This window comes from Helicoverpa armigera, chromosome 13, assembly GCF_030705265.1.
Source record: "Helicoverpa armigera isolate CAAS_96S chromosome 13, ASM3070526v1, whole genome shotgun sequence".
NCBI classification, from domain to species: Eukaryota; Metazoa; Arthropoda; class Insecta; order Lepidoptera; family Noctuidae; genus Helicoverpa; species Helicoverpa armigera.
The window spans coordinates 4,242,168-4,261,795 of record NC_087132.1 but is presented as its reverse complement, the minus strand read 5'-3'; the positions used below and the strand labels follow the sequence as shown (position 1 = coordinate 4,261,795).

Sequence of the window (19,628 nt, the reverse complement as noted above, 5' to 3'; positions counted from 1 at the left end):
ACCTAGAAAGAATTCGTTAATCCGATTTAGAATCCTGGTACCTTTCTCCATTGAATTCTCCGTAGGTATTCCAGAAACCAAAACGCAAAAAAAGGATACCCACTGAACAAATCACTGTCTTATCAGCTCTGTTTCGTCAACTATTTTTACTTGTATATAAGTAAGTAGTTGTAAAACTTTTTGATGTTTATAACAAAGTAGCGTAATACGATTAATACGGAAGTTATTAAATCCACGAACTACGAGTAGTTACGCATAACCGAGTCGATTATTTCTCTATGGCTGTGAATGCTCGTGAATAGTACAGTCTAATAGTACCTATACCTACAGTCATTCTTTTTTTCTCAAAAGAATTTTCTCGCGGTTTCTCAGAATCATAGATACTTATTTTAATTTTATACATCCGGCTAAAAGTTGTAAAATCTTCTTAAACAATCTCCATATTCTCATGCACCGCTACAACAAGTTTCGCTTAAGTAGATATACCTGCCTGCGCCTGCGATTTCATGTATTTTTATAATACTATCATTCTATCTAGGTACATTATGTTATTCATAAGCTATAATCACTAACAGACATAATTATTACCTACATTCTTATCCTTACAAACTCGCGTTTATTAGGTCATACTTTACCATTACTTATATTATTCGTCGATATTTCGGGGCCTTTAAGGTAAAAACAAACAAATATTTAGACTACTAGTACACTGAATAGGTTTCGAAACATTTTGTTTTCCGTTTCTGTAACGTTAATGTTTTTTTGATAAGTAGATAACTAAGTTTATTCCTCGTCTTATTTTGTTACATTTAAGCAAATACTAAACATTTGGTTATTGTAAGTTTGCTCATCACTTTTTTAATACGCTTTGGTGTTCCTGACTACTGACTCCACTGACTCCATTAAAGTTATATATTTCTAGATCTGTACCATTATCTGTACAAGCTTTTCGCTTAGTGTCAAATTGTCAATAAATTGACATTTTGCCGTGATTTTGTCATACCCATGTAAAATGTCAAAATTTATAAAATAATTTTGTATGTTTGATAATGCAAGTGAATTTAGACTTTAAAGTATAAGTGAGTTACAATTTGGAATTCCGTGTTTTCACCGTCTAAAAACTATAATTACATTTTCAACGATTTGTTTGTTATGGTATTAAATATAGTCGGACAGTGTTAAGGTACTTGAAATGTGCATATATTGATAATTAATAAACAAAGGTAATATTTATACTAATCACCGCAAATATAATTTAATTATTATGATTATGTGCTGTGTACTTTAAAACTAACGCTACAGATGATGATTTTCATATGTAACACTTGTTACGTTGTGTAAGCCTTCTGTCTACATTGCAGTTGAATCGCACAACAAAATGGGGTGTGATGGTCCTGATCCGCCAGAGAACAATCCCCACGAGCTAGTCCCGCCTCCGAGGAATGAATTGATAATGAATGGGAATCAAGGAGATGACAGCGATGAAGAACATGAGTACTTTGGCTATGAACCTTTGGCACAAGGTCCGGAACAAGCACTTTCAGACCATGAAAGTGAAGATGACCTAGAGGTAATCACATTTGTGCACATTAAATCTAATTTTGCAAATGTATGAGAAACGTGAGCCTGAGAAGATATCTATCTTAGTGATTTACCAGTCTCTATATCTTTAATGTACATATTAATTTCTATTTAATTAGAATGCTGAGAGCCCTCCCGGTGATGTGCCAAGTATCGAATCTATGGAAAATATTCTTAGCAGAGAAGTTTGGAGTGCACCAAGACATACAGATGCTATACAAATGGATAATGAGAGAGCGCAACAGGTTATACAATTTAGTGTTAAACTACATGTATATCAAGTAGTTCTAATATTTTTAGCCATTAATATAATGTAATATTGTTTTTAGGTTATGAGGGCCATGGAGAACTTTGCTTTGCCCCAGGCTTCAATTCCAGAGTGGGCCCAGAGTATCTCTGAAGAACAATGGAAACAGACTCTAAATGAACAAATAGAAAGATTGAAGAATAATCGATAAAAAATCAACAATAGTTTATTAAGATAAAAACGGTAACTATGCAATCATTATGATTATGGATATGTATAAATAAATGTATAATTCAAACACAGCTTAAATATTTTCTTATTATTTATAAAAACATATATTTGTTCTTACATTTGTATCATAAAGTTGACAAATATTATTAATATAAATCAATCAGTTGGGTCAAATATTACAGCACTAAAAGTAACCAGTTTAGTTCTTTCATTTCTTATGAACATGAAAAATGGAGAATCTGCATAGAACTGTTCAGCTGATCGGGCTAGTATAGCACTGGTTGCTGCCACTGCCTCTGTTCCATATTCTGCAAAAGTAAAATTATTTTGTAGTTACAATTGAAATTATTGAAGTAAAATATAAAAAAATATATACCATTTATTGTTATCTTCACATCATGTAGTATTGAGTCTACATGTATTCCAGGATTAGGCAGGCTAGCCAACATGTTTGATTTCCTGTTTGAATCAATACTGTCATCATTTATTCTTGAAATTAACTCCTCTTCAGTCTGATTTACTACTGTATTACTGTTTATCATAAGAGCAAAATTAGCTTCCCCAGGTACAAACATAGTTTTTAATCCCATTGTCTTCAAAGTATTCTCCAGATTGGTGGTACTTCTAAGTTCCATTTTGGGAAACCGCACAACACATTTCCTTGTATTCATTTGGTTGATTATATCATCAATGTGCTCAAAGTTAATCTTTTCCATGAGTTCTAACAGTGTGAGCTGTTTTGGGAACCGTGGTTTTAGAGCATACATAGTTGTGTCACTATCATTATAAGGCAGTGCTATTATATGTAAATCTGTAAACAAAAACTTAAGATAAAAAACGAACAATCATTAAATAACAAAGCTATGCTCACGAATAGGTATTCATTAGACACTTGATAAATTATTAGTGGAATGGCTGAAACATACATACCATGTTTCTCAGAAAATGTATACCGAAATGTTCCAAAATTTAACATTAGATCAACCATGACCTCATCTGTGGGTCTTTTGAAGGGCATCCTGTAAAGAAAAATGAACATATGTATACTAAGTACACACACATGCAATATGAAGATTCTTCCTTATAGGTACATAGAATAGGCTTATACCTACCAACAATTGCAACAGTCTGTGTTATTATAAGAAAGAAATATACATCAACGTAATTACGACTACCAAGTGTTACATACACGTTTCCCATCAATAATAATAAGTTTTGTAGTGAGATTCAACAACCTGTATACATGGATCTCAGCCTTCACAAGTTGATAATAAAAGATTGACCTTCGCTTCGGCTATCTGTCGCCCGACCAACGCATTAAATTCGCGTGAGATTGCTTAAATATTTCTCTCTTCAAAACAATAACGAATAAATAAAACATAGGAATCAGACAATACTTGGCTGTGTATTCTGGTACAAAAGGTTGTTCCCACTGACCGCTGAAGTAAAGCGCACTCAACAATACTACTTTGGTTGACGTAGGAAGAGTTTTCTTCAAAAAATGCTCTATTTTTCCCTCTGTATGATTATTAACCCACCTGAAAATAAAATATAAAAAATAGTGATTGGTTGCGGGAGAATTAAGTCACAATTACTAAAAATAAAAATTCATATTTTTGTTCATGAGTAGTTAGTCCCTCTTAATTCATCATCAGCGTTTTTATTGCTTTCGCACTTACTTCTCATAACTACTGAGAAGAAATTAACGCTTGCTCAAGGAGGATTAACGATTTCAGAAATTCTCTAAGTTGTTTAAGTTTTTGCGGACAAACATAATAATATATTTTGTGTTAATCCCAGAATATCCCAGACTGGGATATAAACAGGGGCCCGATTCTCCTAATTTTACTTAAGTGACATACGATTCACGTTCGACTGCGATCCAATCCCGACTCGATTACGATTGAAACGTATGTGGCATTCCGCTATTTTTTCTTTGAAATAAACGTTTTTATCCTTTTCTGTCATTCAATAATGAATTATTTTGTCTGCAAATTATTAACTATTGCAATAAGATTGTAGAGCAAACTACCGTATAGACCAAAATCACCAAAGTAGCAGGGGCCCGATTCTCCTAATTTTACTTAAGCGGCCTTCGATTGACGTTCGACTCGATTCGACTGAGATCCAATCCCGACTCGATTACGATTGAAGCGTATGTGGCATTCCGTTATTTTTTCTTTGAAATAAACGTTTTTATCCTTTTCTGTCATTCAATAATGAATCATTTTGTCTGCAAATGATTAACTATTACAATATGATTGTAGAGCAAACTACCGAATAAACCAAAATCACCAAAATAGCAGACCAATCGCAAACCAATCAAATGTCAATCGAATACGATTGGTCTTTTATTAGTAGCAGAATGCCCGATATGGTTAAAACTGCTATTACGATCATATTGCGATTCGATTTCTATTCTATTTTGACATTATTAACTTAGGTGAATCGGGGCCCAGACCAAACGCAAACCAATCGAATGTCGTTGGAATACGATTGGTCTTATTTTAGTAGCAGAATGCCCGATATGGTTAAAACTGCTATTGCGATCATATTGCGATTCGATTTCTATTCGATTTTGACATTATTAACTTAGGAGAATCGGGCCCATGATCTTTAAGTGAGTAGGTATGTCAATAATAATTCTCTTAGATAGTCGCGAGAACCAATTAACTTACTCATTAATTAAGTTTTTAGTTTCCTCGGTTTGTTTAAAATCTGTACTGAGTACATCTCCTTGGTAGACATCATATAAATAACTGCGGTACAACTCGCGTACCGGCGCGTGCGCATCCACGAACATGGCATCAGCGTACAACGTTTTGGAAGAATCGTTAACGTTTAAAGCCTGCAGTAATTCACCGAACCGTTCGTGGTTTTTGCGGTTTTGTAAAATATCTGTTGAAATATGTTTGTGTTAGTGACGCGGCATTGGTAGCAAAACATTAACTAGGCAGGTAAGTACACACATGGATAGATAATACAACTACATCAATGCAATATTTGTAGACATACACCTACTGAAATGTCGTGTTAAATAAAATTCACACCTTCGCATTCAAAAATAAGAACCAAACTTACATACCTAGTATCTAGGAGCTTTGCGCAATAAACATTACCTTGGGAAAAACCGAGGGTCTCGGCGATTTCATTATGTGTCGTCCCGACACTTCCGAGTAGTGTCATGGCTAGCAAACCTAAAACAATGCAACATATGTGAGTTAAAATCCTTACCTACGTAAAATGAAAACTACTGTTATATGCAGGTAATTATGTATTTTTTTGCTTTTTTCTTTTTCATTGCCATTTTTTCAATTTCATTTTCATTTTTCATTTTTGCCATTTTCTTGCTCACTTCATGAAATACTCTGTGGTAATTTAGCGAAATGGCGTTTCGTGATGTAGGCAAACTTAATTTGATCATGGGATCATTAAATCGTTTCATGATTTTGTCATACACATTAAGCCAGATTGTATCCACATTATATCTATATAGAACTCTAACTTACCACACACAGTCCATGCGGACACTCACTCTGGTACGGCAGACTGCACATCAGTGGTAACTGTCATGCACCTTAACTCAATAGTAATAAGTAGGTACGTTTTTCCTATAGAACTGATACCACTGACCTGAAGTTGACTGTACCTAATGTGATCTAAACTAATAGTAAAGAGGTATATTTTTTTGTTTGTTTCTTTGTATCCTGAAGGCTCCGAAACTACCTACAGAACCGATTTGACTTTATTAGTGACATAGACCTACTTAAGGTATCTACATTTTGTCCAAATACGGAAAGAAATTCCCCCGGGCGCGGGACATGGGTAAACCACTAGAAAACAGCTAGCTATAAATAAATTCTCGCCATGAATAACTACTACATAGGTACTACACGAAATAACTTACTTAACCAATTATCACCGTGTTATTATTACTCACCTGCTACGCCTGTCGGTGAGACTATAATGTTACTATTCTTTCTTTCGTTCATCATTTTGACTAATAATTTGTAACCAAAATTATTAATATCATTAGCTATTTTGTTTTCTATCTGCGTAGTTGATGCGGTCGTACTGAAATGTATGAAGCGGTTAGACAAATTAAATACTTACATAAATATGCAGAAAAGATTCGATCCTTTAAAAATTAACTGGATGACCAAAAATCCACAAAGCATAACATTTTTAGGGTGCGGTACCCAAAGGGTAAAACGGGACCCTATTGTTTTCGCTCCTCTGTCCGTCCGTCCGTCTGTCACCAGAATGTATCTCATGAACCGTGATAGTTAGCTATAATTTTACAGATGATGTATTTTTGTTGCCGCTATAACGACAAATACTAGATACCTATACATATAATAGAATTAAATAAATATTTTGGGGGGCTCCCATACCAAAAACGTGATTTTTTGTCCGTTTTTTAAATAATGGTACGGAACCCATCGTGCGCGAGTCCGACTCGCACTTGGCCGGTTTTTACCCTTTGCGTGCGAAATCCTAAAAATAGGAATGTAGGTCGGCAAGAGCATATCTACCTCAAAACTGCATCAACGTCCATTGCATCTTGTGCTGACCATTGTACCAGAAGTGTTGAAAGGGCTAAGACAACCCAAGCCCTGCTCTCCATTTTCTGGAACAATATAGGTATCACATAGGTCAGTATTAAAGCTGTAATTTCTTGCAGTATGCGCAGAGTCCTAAAAACTTAGGAGTATACCTATCGCGCGGTCTCCTGTATGTGATTTTGCTCCTTAAAACCTCCTTTTGTTAATTTGTACACAGAAGCTGTTGGTGATCCTTTGCTAAATAAATAAATAAAATAAAGAATGTAAATGGTTACCTATACTTACTAAACTAAATACTTTCTATAACAGAATATAGGCTGATAGGTAGGTAGGTAATGAATAGTACTGTAGACAAATAGTACCTATTTTTTTTTAAAAAAGCTTTTATTCGAACGCTCTAAAGAGGTAAAAAAATATTTTTTTAGTAATTTTTTTAAGTACCGACCTATCTTCTGAATTGAATTCTGAAATTCTGAAAGCAATAAGTCTATAGTATTTACTCAATTTGGATAAAGTGACATTATATCATATTTGACACAGAATTAATCACATTAACTAGCAATTTTATATAATATCTCCATAGATGATTATTTCATGTTTACTAACTAAAGTGTCTAGTAGCTGACCTTAATATAATTCGAAAAAGGCTAGTTAGCCCAGCGCCATAATAGTAGCGAAAACTCCCCTCTTTTGAGGTGTGGCTCGGGCCACTATACAGACGGCCGTTTCGGTTTCGACGACGGGGACGGGGGGGACGGGGTTTTCGGGCGGCAAACCTGGACTATGTGGTTCACCATCGGTGACACGCTGCTTAACCACAGCGGGAGGAATCATTTGATGATTTATCATAAAAAAGTCGACAATAACTTAAACCGTTTTTAAGAATTACTCAGTACCAAGTTGGTTATACCTACCATATTTATTACTTTGGCTAACTTTGACCGGCTGGCTATTATGAATAATATCCAGATAAAGTAATTAATTTATCACATTGTCAAGTCAATTTGGGTATGATATATAATGACTAGTGATATATAATAATATGATAGGTAGTAAAAGCTTGCGATTTTTTCAGCTAGGTACTTATATTTTATTATAAATTTATCATTATCATATAATTTAAGGCGCGCAGATCGAGTTGACTTATCCCCGAAAAACGGGACTGAGCCAGTCCGCACGGGGCATTTAATTTTGATTAAAAAATCGGGTCTGTCCCGTCAAGAGCGGACGTCTGACAACGCCGCTAGATAACTTTGTTTCAGAAACTTGAACTTTCATTCATTTTAAGAATAGAAAAAATGTGTTTGTGGGTTATAGGTATTATCATTCATCATTAAACAATAAGGTAACTTTCACCACACTTCCTGTTCTTTAGATACCTAGCCGGTAAGTTACACAAACGACAAAAAATATAACGGTATCTACCTAATTATAATTAAGTTTCTTGTATGGATAGGTTTATTTGATGGGGTCTTATTAATTCAAATCGCATACTTGTCGATTTACATTACCTAAATTTTATATTCAATTTCGTAATTTTATCGAATCAAGAAGGTCAGTTGGTGTCAAGTGTTACATCAAACTTAGTTCATAATATTGTACCTATAGCTAAACATACCTAATAGCACGTTACCTAATTAGAATTCTATAGTAGATAAATAATACCTACCTATATAAGATTGTCTAGTAAACAAGCGGGAGATTCGATGTAATGAATCAACACAATACAGGAAGGCAAAATGCAATATGCAGACGAAGTAGTATTGTCTATTATAAAACACAGAATTAAGCTGTTAATTATAAAATGAAATGCATGTCTATCTAATAATAACTAAATAATTTAATTAGGTACTTACTTGTACGTCGGTAGATTTTTAAATGTTTTCAAGAGTTAATTTTAAGGAAAACCCAATACACGTCTGCACGTCAGATAAACTCTCAGAGCAACTAACCTTGTTATACGAGTGTGGAGTCAAAATGAGTCATTAATGGTTCATGGAGGCCAAACAAAGGCCGGTTCAGGTTATCGTTAACTTGTAACCCTCAAACCATTTGTTTATTCCTATTTTTTACACATTTTATATATGAACTATAGAAAACAATCTATAAAGTGGATATGAATGAAACATTGTGATTGTTAACATAACTTTTGATGTTCTCCTAGCCGAATATCGGCTACGGCGGCTGTTCTCATGTTAAGAGATTAGCCAACTGCGCAGGGCGCAGTGCACAAGACACAAGTGCACTCTTTATTCCTTCAATCATCAGCGAGTTCCACGCTCCGGGCTGCTTTGCGAAAGTTAGTAAAACCCACAAAGCGATTTCGGCCCGCCCCGGGAATCGAACCCAAGACCTCGTGTTCAGCAGTGGAGCTTGCGACAGCTAGACCAACTAGGTTTCGGCCCGCTCCGGGAATCGAACCCGAGACCTCGTGCTCAGCAGTTGAGCTTGCGACAGCTAGACCAACGAGGTAGTTATGGAATGTAATCACTCACTACATAGGTAGTATAAAACAAAGTCGCTTTCTCTGGCCCTATATCCCCATGTGTGCTTAAATATTTAACCTTTTCACCGCCTGAATCAAAAATTCGGGCTTATTCCGCCCGAGTCGGATTTATCCGACACAAAACCCTGTGTAGGTATTATATAGGTATTCAATTTCTGAACGTATGTTTTAATACATAACAGGGCAGCGGCCCGATTCTGCTAAGTTAATAAGGATAAAAATTGAATTGCAATAGCAGTTTTAACCTTAGTCTGCTACTAGGACCAATCGTATTCCAATGTCATTTGATTGGTTCGCGATTGGTCTATACGGTATAGTTTGCTTAACAATCATAAATAGTAATGTCCTACGGCGGCCAGTGCCGGATTTATATTTTTAATGAGTGTAGGCTACTTTAATTCCGCCGCCCCATGTAAAAACCTTATCTATATATATTAAAATTAAACCCGCTTTCCGTTTTCACGACATAACATGAAAACGGCTTGACCGATTTGGCTGAAAATTAGAGGGGAGGTTACTTAGACCCGGGAGAAGGTTTTTGTCATCCGGCTACGGTGTCCATTTCGACCGCGCGGCCACCTCATAATTTTTGATGAAACTTTGCCAGGAATTAGTAGTAATTTGTTACTTTTCACTCCTCTTTTCCTGAATTTGTTACAAAAAAAACCAAGCCGCTATGACAAAGAACAGTTGGCCGCTAGAACCGCCACTTGCCGTAGTCATCGCCCGTGATTACTCAGAAACTATACAATGCAGATAGACGAATGATACATCAAAAGAAAGGTCTTAATTTGTTAAATTTGTTACAAAAATAAAAAAGGTCAAAACGTAGATATACAAAAAGTTATGCAATGTTAAGTTTTCAGGTTATGAGTAGGTAAGTATATCACCGTAGGCAACAAATTAATAGAGGCTAATGTGTATAGAAAATTAGTCTTTAATTTGTTACAGCGAAAAAAGACAAAAAAATACTAGAAAGCAGGTTCAATAATATGTTAGAGTCGATTTTAGTTGGCCGCGCGGACGGCAATATGCCTAAAATACAATTTCGTTTTTCTCGTTATTAAAAGTAGGTTTTAGCTTAATTGACGTACTAGTGGATGGGTAACGTAACCTAGTTTGAATAAATATAGCGAATTTAACTGCAGCATTCGTATTTTAAGAGATATTTACAAAAACACAGTGGTATGAAACTGTATGAGAGTAGGGTGTCCATGCATTTTCACATATTCGAAATTTTCGTTATTCACGTCTTATTTTTTTAGGGAGAGTGCATACTTTATAAAAATCAAAGTCACAAATAAATTAAAATTTCTTTATTCACAATCAACACAAAGGCAAACAAATCAATTGTTTGCCTTGTTACACAATGTGTCAAAAATGTGACACAGAGTTGAAAGGTGAACTTAAGCTAGGCGAGATCATAACATTTGATTTAAACGGAGCTGCAGACTCAGTTTTACTCACTGAATTGCCGATTACTCTTAGCATTAAGGATAATTATTATTTCTTAGTTGGTACTATAGAATTTATACCAGGCACAAAAATAGGCCACTATAAATGTCATTTTTTAAATAACAATAAATATTTTTGTTACGACGACAATTCTTTTAAAAATGAAATACATACATTTTCGTGTCTAACTGACACGAAAATATGTGACACAGAATTTATAAATATTATGTTAGTTTATGAAGATTTTATATTTATCTGGTTGTCTTTTATTACTTGATTTGTTTGCCTTTGTGTTGATTGTAAATAAAGAAATTTTAATCTATTTGTGACTTTGATTTTTATAAAGTATGCACTCTCCCTAAAAAAATAAGACGTGAATAACGAAAATTTCGAATATGTGAAAATGCATGGACACCCTACTCTCATACATGTTTTTGTAAATATCTCTTAAAATACGAATGCTGCAGTTAAATTCGCTATATTCATTCAAACTAGGTTACGTTACCCATCGACTAGTACTTCAATTAAGCTAAAACCTACTTTTAATAACGAGAAAAACGAAATTGTATTTTAGGCATATTGCCGTCCGCGCGGCCAACTAAAATCGACTCTAACATATTATTGAACCTGCTTTCTAGTATTTTTTTGTCTTTTTTCGCTGTAACAAATTAAAGACTAATTTTCTATACACATTAGCCTCTATTAATTTGTTGCCTACGGTGATATACTTACCTACTCATAACCTGAAAACTTAACATTGCATAACTTTTTGTATATCTACGTTTTGACCTTTTTTATTTTTGTAACAAATTTAACAAATTAAGACCTTTCTTTTGATGTATCATTCGTCTATCTGCATTGTATAGTTTCTGAGTAATCACGGGCGATGACTACGGCAAGTGGCGGTTCTAGCGGCCAACTGTTCTTTGTCATAGCGGCTTGGTTTTTTTTGTAACAAATTCAGGAAAAGAGGAGTGAAAAGTAACAAATTACTACTAATTCCTGGCAAAGTTTCATCAAAAATTATGAGGTGGCCGCGCGGTCGAAATGGACACCGGCTACGGGGCGCGGGTGAAAGCTAGTAAATAATAATTTTCCATATTTGTAGTAAATTCGGCCAAGGGGACCTTGTTTTTTTGACTTTTATCTTCTGAAATCTGCCGCCCCTAGGCCGCGGCCTATTCTTAAATCCAGGACTCACGGCGGCTGTTCTCAAGTAAGGAGATCAGCCAACTGCGCAGAACATTTGCACAAGCATTTGCGCAGACCCAGGTGCACTCACCATTCCTTCACTCTCATATCCCGATGGGACGGTAATCCGACACGACCGGAGAGAGACCAGGCGCAGGACCGACATTAACCTGCTCTCCGAGGCACGGGTGTGTCAATCGCCAACTTCCAGGCTTCGGGCTGCTTTGTGAAAGTTTTTAAAACCCACAAAGTTTTTTACTAATTAACCCAAATGGTATAGTGGTAGTTCAATGGTTAGTGGCAGGATATCAAATGAAACGCTATAATATCAATCTTTTATAAATATTGGTAAATATAGGTCAAATGTGGTACAATTAAAATCAGAGGAAATATTTTTATCAATTTCATATCAAAATGGAAACATCCATGCATTATTTTCTACACTTTATCATTATATTAACTGTAAGTAATATTATAGGTACCATAATTATCTGTATAGGAACATGAGCTTATTAGTGAGAGGGTGAAATGTGTCAATCTAATGTAAACCGAATCATATTTTTTAAATAATTATAAAATAAACCTGTAAAACGAGAAATAAACAATTAGCGGTCTTAACAATTAACATAATTGATAATTTATAGCCCTGTTTTACAATAATTTCGTTTATTCACCCTATCACTAAATTACAGACTTACAAAACAGAAATCCAGAAGCTCAATAAAACAAACTCCTAAGGGTAAATGCAATAATTGTGGGAATTATAATTATGAATTTTATCCAGACTTAATGTAAAACAATATTTAAGTAGGTATAATCATAATTTTAGCCAATAAATGAATTGAAGAACATTTTTTAGGTTATTCATGAAAATGAATTATTATAAATATGTGTACCAAACATGCAACTTACGACTTACAATATTATTGAAAAATAGCAGTTCTCTTCTGCTATTATTGTTTAAAGTAACGTTCGCTTATATCCATTATAATAAAATGCGATAGAGTGTAGAAAATGGAAATATTCACATTGAATGTGCTTAAAACCAATAAAACATGGCACATATTATAAGTAGGTACATTAATCCTATGAGATAGCAGTTGGGAGAAAAAATTAGTCATTAATTAGTTCATTTCACAAAGTGGAAAAAATTACTGCTTATTGCCCTACTAAAATATATTTAAAAACTGAATGACAGACAAATCAAATGCTCTCCTTGAGATTACTCAATATTACATTCAAGCAGACCGATAAGATTGTGCATTTTAAGCAAATGACTGTCCTGATATCAGTCTTCAACATCCTTAGAAAAATGCATGCATTAATAGTAACATTTACAAAGTGGTAAAATTTTTACGCATTTTATGTTTTATTGGTTTTTAGCTAAATGTACAAAGAAAAGAGGTCGATTAAATATACAGACGATCATCATTTACAAACTAATTAATAAGAAATAACCATTTTAATACTTTAAGACATAAATAATAACACATTTTAAACAATTTAACTTGCTTCTTTGACTTAAAATCTCTTATTACTATTTTTGACTACACTAATAGTATAACCAAGTCCGTTATGTTACATTGTTAATTATCCTATACTGACATAATGTAAAGGCGGTAGGCAGACAACTCCTTATAACTACGGACTCAGAAACAGAGTGCGAAGTAAGCGTCGGGAACAAACAGTTTTTATACAGGGTCACTCTAAACACGAGTGATGAATGCTAATGATCTTCAGCATTTTGTTTTTTATTTATCTACTAGTTTCTGCTTAAATATTGTTTTCAAATCTTTTATTTTGGAATTTCACTAGTCGTGTTTAGAGTCCATGTATGCGGTCTGATTAACAAAGTCCTTATTAAAATACATACACAGAAAAACACTTGTATCACACCACAACACTAAGTAACCTGACAGAATTAGAGAGATCCCTTTTGTATAAATATATTTTTAATTTCCGTATTGGAGAACTTACCTACACATAAAATTTCACTAGTCATAATTACCATAATGTATGATCAATATTATTATTGCTAAACGTTAACAGAGTATGGATCTCTGTAAAGCTGTCAGGTTCACAACACAATTTGGACTACAATATCACAACATACATACATATAAATAGCTACATAAACGTAACACACACACACGCTATTCTATCAATATGGTTAGCGTAACTAAATAATGAATAAATGATCAGTCTTAAAAATTCATATGGTTCTGTGGACAAGACCATAGCATTATGATGTCTGCAATGCGTTGTACTTGTTTATCCACTCTGTTGCTGAGTCAAACTTAATATACATTCAAAAACTTATACGAAAAAGTATTAACAAAAAAAGAGCACGGCATTTTTTATTTTTAACAAAAATGTCAGCACATTAAAGCGAACATTAATTAATCACTGTAGAGAATTATATTACCTAAGTCACAGGATAATGTAAGAACTGTGAACCTTAATCTTAAAGTAAAACAGTGAAACATGATTGTTCACTAGAAATTTATTAAAATCCCAAAGTTAGAATAATCTAATAATTATTATTCCAATAGAATCTTAAAATTCTGAGTTGAAACTGATTAAATGCTTTCATGTAGAATATAACAAATTATTTCTCACTTGTGACATGATAATTATATCTTTTCATTCTATTGTAAAATAATTTTTAATAAACCACTCTGTAAAATGGGATATATTCATTGTCACTGTCTTGTTGTCAACTACACTATCTATCCTAACTGATTAAGTCCTAAAAGTAGAGTTTCAATTAAAGAATGCTTATATGAAGCAATACATAATTATACTAAACAGTTAAATTGAATACAATATGTCACCTTATTTGTGTTCCAATCAACTGTCTCATGCAGAACAACTCTTTAATGAGAATTCAACAACATGGAATGCTCTAAAATTTCTGTATCTATAAAATTTAGGGATGGCAGCATATAGCGCCTATAATTTACTAATGTCACATTCAAAATACGCATTACACTGGGCATCCTAACATGAACATAAAAGCAGCAACACTGGATAAATATTAGTCAATATATTATAATTATAAGATTCTATAATATATCAATGTATTAATTAATTATAATAATGATTTCTTTATTACCATTCCGAGTATCTTGGCTCGAGGAAGTATTATGATGTGATATTACCTAATGTAAATGGAACACCAGCATTAGTTGGTGTATGTCAAATTTAGTGACTAATCTGAAACACCATATGAACTATGCACCTACTCAATTTATATCAAGTGTTTTTTTTATCAATTAATGAGAGAAAGGAGTTTAATTATAAAATGAATACAACTGAGAGATAAGAGACCTTGTAATGCCGCAAGCCTGCTAAATGTTCTAAGAAAAGCCAAGCAAATTTTTTTTTTTTTGCTCTGACACCATTAAACATACAATTCTAGGCTAGTAGAATGCAGGGTAATATTCTACACAAGCCCAATGCTTTTCGTTTAAACTATCCAGTGTTTATGATCAATATTACTAAAAAGCCTCCACAAATCTCTTATAAATGGCTAGTAGTGTTTCAACAAATTTATTTTAGTTGTATCTGTAAAATTATGCTTCAACAAGCATTAGCTACTGTTTCCTCAACCTTGTCTAAGGACAAAAACAATATTGGCACGCTGCATGGTGTACTATTATCCTTCATCATCTAATCTTACATAAGTCAGTCAATCCTCTTTCCATAAACCCATGCTGCACAAAGCCAAAATAACGTAAAATTTAAACATTAATAATTACATTTGAGACTAAACTAAGCACAGCGCCGATCGGCATACTCGACAACGCATCCAGTAATTCTATACCACTCATCAATTCGACTTCCGACTTCAATGCGTATTAATAAAAAAACAAAGACGCAGACTTATCGATTCGTCACTTTGGAAAAGATAATTAAACAACTAAAAATTTAAAACTATATTCGAGGAGGGTCAGGAGTGCTCGCTAAGCGAAAGCAAATTTACGAGCTTAAAGTCCTAAACACGTTAAACGCGATCACGAATGCTTAACTACGATAACGCCCGGTCTGGGAGGCGGCGGATTTTCCGCCTTTTTGGTGAGCGCCAGAGGCGCATCACCTGCCTCTTCACGGAACAAGTGATCCCCCTCGAGGTGACGGATGGCCTCAACAATTGTTTCCAGGTTCTGTCGACTAGTGCTTGCAAGATACAAGCGTGATGGTGCATCATGTGTCGCGTCAGGAAGCACCTCCACTTCAACACGAGGCTCCGCTTTGATGGCAGCTTCCAGTAGTGGGGCAGCAACTACAGTAGGTTCTACTGGTGGCGCTTCTACTTCCTCACTCTCAAGCTTACACTCAGCGACATCAGTCTGGTCAAAATGTATAACTGGGCGAGCTAGTTCATGGGCATTGTTTGGGTAAATCTGTGCTTCCAGCGAATGAAGACGCTCTTCTAAATGTCGTCGCAGTCTCCGTTCACGATCTAATTGAACACGTAATTCACTGCTTTCAGACTCCTTTTTCTGTGATACGCTAGTCACAGATATAACAGCTACTGGCTCAGGTGATCTAGAGTTGGTGATGGTATCCTCAGTGGAATCAGGAATGATAGCTGGAACATGGGTTAGAATTTCACCTTTTCTTTTCTTCAGAGGTATTTCACCACCTTCATGCTGGTTGAGTAATCTCTTGAGCTGGCAATTCTGGGATAGAAGTCTTGTTTTTTCTTGTTCTAAGTTGTAGATATATTCAGCTGTCTGCTGAAGTATGGCTGCCTGAAAAGTAAGAAATATATATAATTAATTTTTAAACTTAATTCTCAGGAATAAGTAGGCTTTCACTGAACATTATAAATTATAACATTGTGATGAAATATCTTTTAAGACCACAACACTCTGTAATGCTTAAAGAAAATTAAATAATATATGATGATGGACATATTAGTATAATGCACACGCATTTGCGCAGATACAGATGCACTCACTATCCCTTCACTCTCATAGCCAGATGGGATGGCACAACCGGAAAGAGATCAGGGGCAGGACCGACATTTACGTGCTCTCCAATGTATGGGTGTATCAAACACCAAACTTCCAGGCTCTGGGCTGCTTCATAAAAGTTTCTAAAACACACAAAGCGATTTCGGCCCGTCCCGGGAATCGAACCCGAGACCTCGTGCTCAGCAGCCGCGCTTGTGACAGCTAGACCAACAAGGCAGCTAAAAATAATATACATATATACATATTTGGAATCCAAATATTTAGAAGTCTTTGCTTTGTGTTTTATCCTTTTTTTAAAAGAAATACATATAGCTTCAATGCTTTGTAAATTAAGTGGATTTTTATGTACTTATGAAAATTATAGCTGTTTCCTCCAATTTGCCCACAATCTAAGGAAACTTTACCCATGGATATAAACTGTGCACTAAGTAGTGTAAAGAAGAAAGCATTGGAAACATCATATAATGTAATTTATTTAATTTTTCAATGTCCCACGCAATACATAGATAAATAATAACATGTTATTATTTATTTAACATGATATGAGCTTCTGCAAAGGGTTTCAGTCAACCCAGGGGCAATCCCAGGACAATCTAGATACAAGTAGTAAATCATTATTTAAACATACTTTGCTTAGCTTTTCTCCCTCATGTCGAGGTAAAAGAGTGCGCAATGCTTGAAAACCAGCATTGATACTCTGCATTCGTCTACGCTCATTGCTGTTAGCAATTTCTCTTCGAATCCTTTTCTCTGCCTCCATCGTTTTTCTTCCGGAACTTGGATTTTTGTCACTGTGGAAACCAAAATGATTAAGTTACAATCTTCATTATATTCAACACAAAAAATAATCAATATTTGTCAAGCCTATTACATGTTTTAATATTTGAATCAATGTTTTTCCCTAAAATAAATAAATAAATAATTTATTTCAGACATACATCCATAATTTTGTTAGTAACATTATATCTTAAAACCTAATGTTAGTTTTGACAACACTAAATGGAAGTATTTCTGTATCCTAGCTAAGATGACTGATAAAGATGCATAGGCCAACTATGTTTGAGTTAAATTTTGATGTTAACTATTACTTCTGTAAAATTAGTTAAAAATGCTCTACAATTGAGAAATACATAGCAATTCACTTTATTATTAATTTATATTTAGGAATCAAAAGCAGATACTATTTATTACAGTGCTATGTTTATTAAAATATACATATAAACAATATTTTATAATTTTATAAGGTGTTTTATATTGATGCACAGTAATGATTCATGATACATACATTCATTCATATAGCACATAACGAAAGACTGATATTTTATAAATATTATTCAGAAAAATTCTATTTAAAAAACATGAATGACTATTTACGCTACATTAGTTTCATAGTAGTACATTTGCGATATGTAGAGGCGCCTACTACGCCTATTCGATTTGACCAAACATGGCGGACCAACAGCTGACTACAGGCCGGCACGGGGCGTGAGCGTCATCATATGGGCCCGCGCATCCACTTAATATAGTGTTTAGTACCAGGATGACAAAAATTTTCTATTAAAATGGTTTTATATATCAGTAGGTAACATGAGTACGACTAAACTATAAAGATTTCGGCGACCACGCCGGTTATCCATACCTGGCTAAAGCGTGATCAGATGCCTCCTCTTCGTACAAGTTATAATCTTCCACTTCTAGCAAACAAACGTCATTACCGTGTAATGACATTACTTAGGCGCACTTATTATTTGTTATTCATCTAAATTTTGAGACACACGCACGGAAATTCATATAAATGATGAATTTGCAGTCCACAATGGCGGGAAATGACAATGAGCTCAGTCAGGTGACGCTACACAATTTAAAGGGACACACAAGTTTATTGACCACCAGAATCACTTTCTAATTCACTTATTAGGTAAAAACCAATATCGGGATAAGGATTTTTTTTTAATTTTCATGAAATAACTTTTAAAAACAGTAATTAGATAGAGGGAGTCAAGGGCAACGCGACATCAATGCTTGCTTAGTACACCATAGACTAGATAAATCATTTGAAAAGAAAATGAGCATAGGCTATAAACCATTGGTTTTTAAGACTTTGAGTTCGAGATTTTGTGGGTTGTACAGAATGTTGAATGCTTGAAATTATTTTCATGATAAATAATGTACCCACTGAAATCCGTTGATTATTTTATTTTCATGTGTGTACTTAAAAAGTGAGTACAAGCTCACTTTTCGATGACTGAAATAGAGATATTTTTTTTCTTCAAGTGTAATATCCTCATAGCAGTCCCGGGGTCTGTGGAAGGGTCAAGGGTTTGCTAGATTCTTGCCTGCTGGCCAGTGTTTTCTTCGTAAGCATACCAATGATTGAGGGCACAAATTCTTCTGAATCGTTCTGCCGCACCTCCAGATGATCCTGCAGTCGTCACCCAACGGCCCCAGTACTCTAGTAACTAAAAGACTTTTGCATTTTTTTAGTCGGATGAGAAACTTTTTCATCACAAAATCGAAATATTTCTGATTGCATTTGAACGATAGGAACTCTCGAAGTTAAAGGAGGATATGAAAAATTGCTTTGGGGTATATTATTACCATTAATTAATGTTCTCGGTGACAGCTCCATCAATGAGCCTGCCGGGGCTGCAGGTTGTTCGAAAGAGATACCGCGACCCTGGCACATAAAAGGCCCACGACGGAACACGATGGTTTTTAGTCAGTAAGAATATGACACTCCCTCGCCGCTGCTAATCCACAGCGGGAGAGGTCATTAAAATTTGATGATTTTTGACGTCGCCGTCGTTGAAAAAAAAGCTCCATCAATGAACTTTTTCAAGAATAGACTGGAAAAAACAAATATTTTCAAG

General features: G+C 34.6%; 3 protein-coding genes across 4 annotated transcripts; 1 reads left to right on the top strand and 2 right to left on the bottom strand.

The window, feature by feature from the left end:
* Positions 1 to 990: 990 nt before the first annotated feature.
* LOC110384445 (male-enhanced antigen 1) lies at positions 991 to 2,257 on the top strand. Its single transcript, XM_064037616.1, has 4 exons — positions 991 to 1,223; positions 1,362 to 1,570; positions 1,701 to 1,826; positions 1,911 to 2,257. The coding sequence occupies exons 2-4, from the start codon at positions 1,379 to 1,381 to the stop codon at positions 2,037 to 2,039; spliced, it is 447 nt and encodes a 148-aa protein (XP_063893686.1). The 5' UTR covers positions 991 to 1,223; positions 1,362 to 1,378; the 3' UTR covers positions 2,040 to 2,257.
* On the bottom strand, positions 2,133 to 8,633 carry LOC110384443 (serpin B8). 2 transcript variants are annotated; one of them, XM_021345727.3, is made up of 9 exons: positions 8,481 to 8,633; positions 6,595 to 6,689; positions 6,000 to 6,133; positions 5,179 to 5,256; positions 4,738 to 4,957; positions 3,457 to 3,597; positions 2,990 to 3,078; positions 2,436 to 2,870; positions 2,133 to 2,367 (listed from the first exon to the last, which is right to left on the bottom strand). In XM_021345727.3, exons 2-9 carry the CDS (start codon positions 6,684 to 6,686, stop codon positions 2,216 to 2,218), a joined length of 1,341 nt encoding a protein of 446 aa, XP_021201402.3. In that variant the 5' UTR covers positions 6,687 to 6,689; positions 8,481 to 8,633; the 3' UTR covers positions 2,133 to 2,215. The 2 variants fall into 2 exon arrangements, with proteins under 2 accessions (XP_021201402.3, XP_063893685.1); XM_064037615.1 differs by lacking the exon at positions 8,481 to 8,633 and adding an exon at positions 6,777 to 6,841.
* Positions 8,634 to 12,102: 3,469 nt separating this feature from the next.
* LOC110384358 (transcription factor AP-4) lies at positions 12,103 to 18,828 on the bottom strand. The gene is made up of 3 exons (XM_021345612.3): positions 18,398 to 18,828; positions 17,387 to 17,549; positions 12,103 to 16,533 (listed from the first exon to the last, which is right to left on the bottom strand). The coding sequence occupies exons 1-3, from the start codon at positions 18,484 to 18,486 to the stop codon at positions 15,793 to 15,795; spliced, it is 993 nt and encodes a 330-aa protein (XP_021201287.3). The 5' UTR covers positions 18,487 to 18,828; the 3' UTR covers positions 12,103 to 15,792.
* Positions 18,829 to 19,628: the final 800 nt, after the last annotated feature.